Source organism: Drosophila tropicalis, unplaced genomic scaffold, assembly GCF_018151085.1.
Source record: "Drosophila tropicalis isolate 14030-0801.00 unplaced genomic scaffold, ASM1815108v1 contig_717, whole genome shotgun sequence".
Taxonomy (NCBI): Eukaryota; Metazoa; Arthropoda; class Insecta; order Diptera; family Drosophilidae; genus Drosophila; species Drosophila tropicalis.
In genome coordinates this window covers 1-7,129 of record NW_027173201.1, presented here as the reverse complement: position 1 = coordinate 7,129, position 7,129 = coordinate 1, and the positions used below count along the sequence as shown (strand labels likewise).

Genomic DNA, 7,129 nt, shown 5'->3' with positions numbered 1-7,129 from the left:
AGCTGAGATTCGAAATCAGTTGCAGAGACATAAGGATCGGAGAATCCCGGCGTCGACTGCATTTGATGAGTCTTGTTTGCATCAGACGGTGCATGAACAAATGGGACCATGTTTGGAGGAAGTGAAACTCCCAACAGTTAAACTGCCTACCTTCAGCGGGAAATTTATTGAGTGGCCGGCTTTAAAGAGGTGTTTTTAACAAGAGTACACTACTGCGACAAGCTGACGGACTTACATCGTTTTCATTATTTGAAGGATTCGTTGGTTGGAGACGCAGCTAAGGATATTGAACATCTAACGCTAATAGCGGCGAACTATGAAGTGGCTTGGAGAATGTTGATAAATTTGTATGATAACAAACGAGTGTTATTTTTACATTACATGGATGTGTTCGATCAGCAATTACCAATAAAACATGGAGATGCGGAAAGTTTGAGAAGATTTGTGCAAACTTCCCGCTCATGTGTGAATTCATTGGAGAAGACTGGTGTGGATGTGCGACAACAGTCTGAAATTTTAGTGTACTACATGATGAAGAGATTACCGAATCAATTAAGAGTGGATTGGGAGCGGTCAATATCTTCAACGCAGAATCTGCCGAGCTTTGAGGAGCTCAGTCAGTATCTTGAAACACAGTACAGAACAATGATTACGGCGTCAGCAGGTAATATCGAGGGAACTCTATCACGGGATAGACATCGGAATGCAAAGCCAGGTGTACATGGGTTACGAGTTAACCAGAACACAAAGGCTTCATTTTTACTCGAGAGACAGACCTATGCATTGTGTGTCAAGGGGATGCACACCTTATCGGAGTATGTAGGATATTCCAGGAGATGAGGCTATCGGAACGAAAGGCGTGTGTAGTGAGGCATCGACTGTGTTTTCGATGCCTTAGACCAAATCACCGAATAGATGCATGTGTCAGTGCGGTAAATTGTGAAAAATGTCAAGGACGGCATCATACACTACTTCATGTAGACAAATCAGGATGCGAGAGGCCGCTTGGCACACTAAGGAAGGGAGTTATCCCAACAGCATCTGCGAATGCTTTAATTGGAAAGAGTACAACAGAAACTGCGGTAAGGCACAAAGACGAGGTTTTATTACCAACAGCAATGGTGTGGGTAGAGTCGATAGAAGGCTATCCCTTACAGTTTAGAGCGTTTTTGGATCAAGGTTCACAAGTTTCGTTCATTTCAGAGAATGCAGCTCAGCAGCTACGTTTACGGCGCAATCAGGCTCACATCACGATTACTGGATTAGCAGATACAAAAATTACAGATGCGGCGGCAGAGGTGGAGCTAGTCATAAGATCAATCTACAACCCACATGCGAAATACAAGCTGCTCGCGTCAGTAATACCTCTAGTGAGTAAGCGCATGCCAATCAAACGACTGCCGTTTGAAGAGTGGACTCATCTGAAGGGCTTACCGTTGGCCGACCCTAACTTCTTCAGTCCACAAGGAGTTGATATTTTGTTGGGAAATGACGTCTACGATGAGCTGATGTTGGGAGAAGTGCATCGAGGAATACGTGGTATGCCTCTGGCGCAAAATACGTATTTGGGATATATTGTATCAGGAAAAACGAATCAAGAAGCTGGTAGGAGATCGTCCTACACCATAACGGTACGAAGGAAGGAAGCTGATGAGATACTTGAACAATTATTATGTAAGTTTTGGGAGCTAGAACAATTCGACGAGGAGCCACGGGGGGTTTCAGTAGAGGATAACTGGTGCGAAGATTTCTTCGTTAAGACACATAGCCGAATGCCGTCTGGGAAATATGTTGTTCGTCTTCCTTTTCTAACATACTTGGACGAATCAATGGTAATTGGAGAATCATATAAGAGCGCGTTAAAACGATTACATTCTCTGGACAGACGGTTGCGTAACGATGCGAGTTTGAAGAACGCTTATGTTGGCACGATAAATGAGTATCTGGAGCTGGGTCAAATGGAACGTGTAACGTCACGGGCTAGTAAGACGGGCAATCCTGCATTGGGGGGAGTCGATCATTGCTACCTACCGCATCACCCAGTCATAAAGGAATCGTCATCAACTACGAAGGTACGAGTTGTCTTCGATGGATCGAGCAAGACGAGTAATGGAAAATCGCTTAATGAGATTCTAGCAATAGGTCCAAAATTGCACGTACATCTTCAAGGAATCATTCTCAATTGGCGAGGGCTAAAATGGGTATTTATGGCGGATGTTGAAAAAATGTACAGATGTATTAATATTCCACCCGACGACGCGCAGTACCAGCGTATTCTATGGAATCCGGACACAAGTGATTATGTGAAAGAATATGCCTGCACAACGGTGATGTTTGGAACGAGCTCCGCACCTTATTTAGCCATGAGAGTTATGAAACAATTAGCTATGGATGAATGCGAGAAGTATCCACTGGCGGTGGATGTTATAAATCATCAAATGTATGTAGATGACATACTGTCTGGTGGCGACAGTATTGCAGAAACGGAGGATGTCAAGAACCAAGTGATTGGAATGCTTCGTAGTGGTACATTCAAACTACGGAAGTGGGCGAGTAATTGCACAAAGCTATTAGAGAACATACCAATTGAGCATCGAGAATCAAGCGGATTGTTACACATGGAAGGTAATGATACTATTCGCACGTTAGGTCTATACTGGAGTCCCAAAGAAGATGAGTTCCGTTTTTGCTTTGCATGTCGTTCCACCAATGAGCTCACCAACAAAAAGGACAATACTATCAGCAATTGCACGACTGTTTGATCCCATGGGATGGCTTAGTCCGATAATGATTACTGCCAAAATTCTCATGCAGCAACTGTGGAAGGAGAAAATTGGCTGGGATAGCACACTACCGGACACTATTAAGAGAGAATGGGAGAAATTCGTAAAGGAGTTACCAAACATAGTAACTATACGAATACCACGGCATGTTACATGGGGGCTACCGGGTGGTGTGGCTGAATTGCACCTGTTTTGCGATGCCTCGTCACGAGCATATGGAGCTACGGCTTACTTGCGCTTCCCAATTGGAGAGGATAAGTATCTCACAGAGTTGCTATTGTCAAAGGGGAGAGTATCGCCAACTAAACAACAACTAACCATACCTAGGGCAGAGTTATGTGCTGCGCTTGAAGCAGCCAAAATGTATAAGTATCTAAAGGAGAATCTAAGAATTAACATTAATTATTCGAACACTATTTTTTGGTCAGATTCTATGATAACCATCAGTTGGATCCGTGGTGGAGCTGCCAACTGGAAAGTATTTGTGTCCAATCGAATAAACAAAATCCTGGAAATCTCAGACGAAAGGCAATGGAGGCACGTCGCCTCGAAAGATAACCCTGCAGATTATCTAAGCCGTGGCACGAGTGCAACCAAGTTGGCATCGTGTGAATTATGGTGGCATGGGCCATCATGGCTACAAGGATCGGACATCGAATGGCCTTGTAATGCTATTGATCAGGATTCGCTGTCGGTTGTTGACACTGAAGTCAAAAGGGTGACGTGCCATAAGATATCAGTGGAAGAAATGCCAAGTGTAGCATTTATCAGCAAGTATTCATCGTATACACGACTCGTCTGGATTATATCATATATAAAACGTTTCGTATATAATTGTCGAACATCTGTGGCAGAACGAAGAGGACCTGGACTCTCAATTGTGGAATTAGAAGAGGGCCTACGTGAATTGATTAGGATGGTGCAGAAGGATTGTTTTAACTCTGAATGGAAGGCGCTATCGGAAGGCAGGGTAATAGCGAAGGACAGCATACTCCTGTCTCTTAATCCGTATTTTGATTCGGACGAACGTGTTTTACGTCTCGGAGGCAGGCTCCGAGATTCCCTGTTGCCCATAAATGAAAAATATCCTTATATATTACCGTATAAACATCCTTTCACAGATCTCGTCATATCTTACAGTCATATTTGCACCTTGCATGGTGGAACCTCACTAACGCTGAATTTTATAAGGAAGAAATTTTGGATTGTTAATGGACGCAATGCAGTTCGGTTTGGAATTCATAAATGTATCACATGTTTTAAAATGAAGCCTCAATTTGCAGGTCAGAAAATGGGAATGTTACCAGCAGTACGGGTACGCCCTTCTAGAGCATTCTCATCCGTTGGAGTGGACGACGCTGGACCCGTAAATATTTCGCCCTGCAAAGGAAGAGGACGTGTATCCCAGAAGGGATATATTGCTGTGTTCGTATGTCTAGTGACAAAGGCCATTCATTTGGAACCAGTTGGAGATCTGACCTCAGATGCGTTTATAGGAGCATTTAACCGTTTCATTGGCAGACGTGGCCTATGCACAGACGTTTATAGTGACTGCGGTACTAATTTTATTGGAGCCAACAAAAAATTGCAAGTGGACAAACTGGCATATTGTTCGTACATTACGAAACATATTGCGCCAACATTATTGAGAAAAGGAATCAACTGGCATTTCAACCCACCATCAGCGCCACACTTTGGTGGATTGTGGGAGGCTGGAGTGAAGTCCATGAAGTATCATCTGAAGAGAACTCTCGGAGAACAAGTTTTAACATTCGAGGAAATGGCAACTGTGTTGGCACAGATTGAGTCTTGCTTAAATTCAAGACCGTTATGTCCCCCTATCAAATGATCCTGACGATTTAATGGTATTAACACCCGGTCACTTTCTGATGGGTGAAGCGCCTTTAGCACCTCCTGCTCCGGAATTGGCTAAAGTTACTCTGATTGATCGATGGAAGAATTGTCAATATTATGCACAACAGTTTTGGAGAAGATGGAACTCGGAATATTTATCACGATTACAAAGGAGACCAAGGAAAATCTAACAGTTGGATGCACAGTGCTCATCAGGGACGAACGTTTCCCTTCTCATCAATGGCCTCTAGGTCGGGTTATGGAGACACATGCAGGACCCGATGGACTAGTGAGAGTGGTGACTTTGAAGACAGTCAAAGGACTCATAAAACGACTGGTAGCCAAACTCTGTCCATTGCCTATTCAGGAGAATTGGATAGAGAAGCGTTAAATTGTTACTTTCTCGTTTCAGTTTTCTTTTTCGCAGGAGTCTTCCAGACGTGAATTTGATGATGAAGATCGTCATCATCAAAGGGGGAGAATGTTTAAGCTGCAACTGAAGCCAGACTCTCTTTGCTAAAAAGAGAAAACGAACGAAGAGAGGGAGAGAGAGACCAAGAACAGCGCAAGTTACTTTGAAGTGACAAACTTGGAGATCCGTTACTTCAATTCTTTTTCTTTCTTATTTCTTCTATGGAAATTTCCAGAACTTTGAATTTTGTAAAAGACAGCGTGATTTGCTGCACTTGATTTTTACTCTTGAAATTAATCTCGGTCGATGCGGTTGCACCTTCTGTGCCCGCCGACAATTGTACTATAGTTTTAGGTTAAGAAAATAAAGCAACCGATTGAAGTCAACCTGGTCATCTCATTTCTTGCCAATCGCAAGTGCCTCGAAGCCGCCTCGGTGGAAATCATCCGAAGGCCGCATCATATAAGACGAGCAGTTTGGGGCTCCGCAAGGGCGCAGCCGTTAGCCAACACATTTAGATGAAAGTTCGGTTCTTAGCGTGCTCAGTTCCGTCAAACCAATATATGCACCTGGCCCTGATGGAATACCAGGCTGCGTATTAAGGTTTTGCGCGGAGGCCCTATGTAAGCCAATACTTAAGTTGTTTACACTGTCCGTCACATCTTCCGCCTTCCAATTATAGGGGTATTTCTAAATTGTCTGCCATACCCAAAGCATTTGAGAAAATAATAACATCTCAATTGCAGCATTTTTGTAGCTCAATCATTTCGTCATCGCAACATGGGTTTAAAAAACGTAGATCGACAACTTCTAACCTATTAGAATTTACATCTCACTCAATCAAAGGGTTCAAGACTGCCGTGCAAACTAACGTCATTTATACTGACTTCAGCAAGGCCTTTGACTCCGTTAATCATACTCTGCTTTTATATAAATTAAACGCACTTGGCATCCCCAGCCTTTTGCTAGATTGGATTCTTCAATATCTTTCTAAGCGTACACAAAAGGTCCTCTTTAAGTCTTCATTTTCTAAGACCATCCAAGTGACCTCCGGAGTACCTCAGGGTAGTCATTTGGGTCCATTGCTATTCACTCTTTTTTATAAATAAGCACATTCTCGGGTGCTTATGTACGCGGATGATGTCAAGCTTTACCTCAGTTTTAAAGACATATCATCTTCTTGCCTACTTCAATCGGATCTTAATGATCTTCAGAGTTGGTGTGAAACAAACCTATTAAACCTTAACGGCTCTAAATGTAAAGTTATGTCTTTTTATAGATGCACTCCATACTTAGCAACTTATTATCTTAACGACACTGCATTAGAGCGTTTAGCGTTTATCAATGACTTAGGTGTTCTTATGGACCATAAATTAACTTTTAATCCTCATATTTCTGCTACAGTTAGTAAAGCTATGAATGTTCTTGGGTTTGTGAAACGATGGTCAAAAGAGTTTGACGATCCGTACATAACCAAAATTCTGTATACTTCTTTAATCCGTCCTATCTTAGAGTACGGATCTTGCATATGGTCACCTCAATATGAGACGCACCAAAGTAAAATTGAATCTGTTCCAAAGCAATTTCTGCTTTTTGCTCTTCGCGGTCTAAATTAGGATCGCAATGTCAATTTGCCATCATACTCCAGTAGGCTTCTTTTAATCAATCCTTCTTCTTTAATTAATCGTAGAGTAATGCTTGGTGCTATCTTTATTCATAAACTTTTAATAGGTGAAATAACTATAACTATAACTATTCTTTGCATGAACCTTTTCGAGTCCTATGTTCTGATTACAATCTTCTGTATCCCGTAATTAGATCAGAAGCCTCTCTTTTCCTTGTAAAAACTTCTATTTTAGCACACTTAGCTCGTAATTAGCTGTAGTTAATCATATTTTTAATTGTTTGTCCGTTTTATTTGTATTTGTCCACGCGATCGTGCCGTCCGATATGCGGCTGCGCCCCACGTTCGGTCGGGCGGGAGGTGGACAGCGCTCTGCTTGGGCTCGCGCGAAACAGGCTATGTCCTGGTGTCGTATGGGCCACTTGAACGTACTTCGAATTGTACGCGTCAACGTCG

General features: G+C 42.6%; 1 protein-coding gene across 1 annotated transcript; it reads left to right on the top strand.

Annotated features, from left to right (window-relative positions):
• Positions 1–381: 381 nt before the first annotated feature.
• Positions 382–2,907, top strand: LOC137579621 (uncharacterized; the record flags this gene model as incomplete). The annotated part of the gene is made up of 3 exons (XM_068293395.1): positions 382–664; positions 1,204–2,756; positions 2,815–2,907. Coding segments are annotated over exons 1-3 (1,929 nt in total), but the record flags the coding sequence as incomplete, so codon positions are not given.
• Between the last annotated feature and the right edge of the window lie 4,222 nt (positions 2,908–7,129).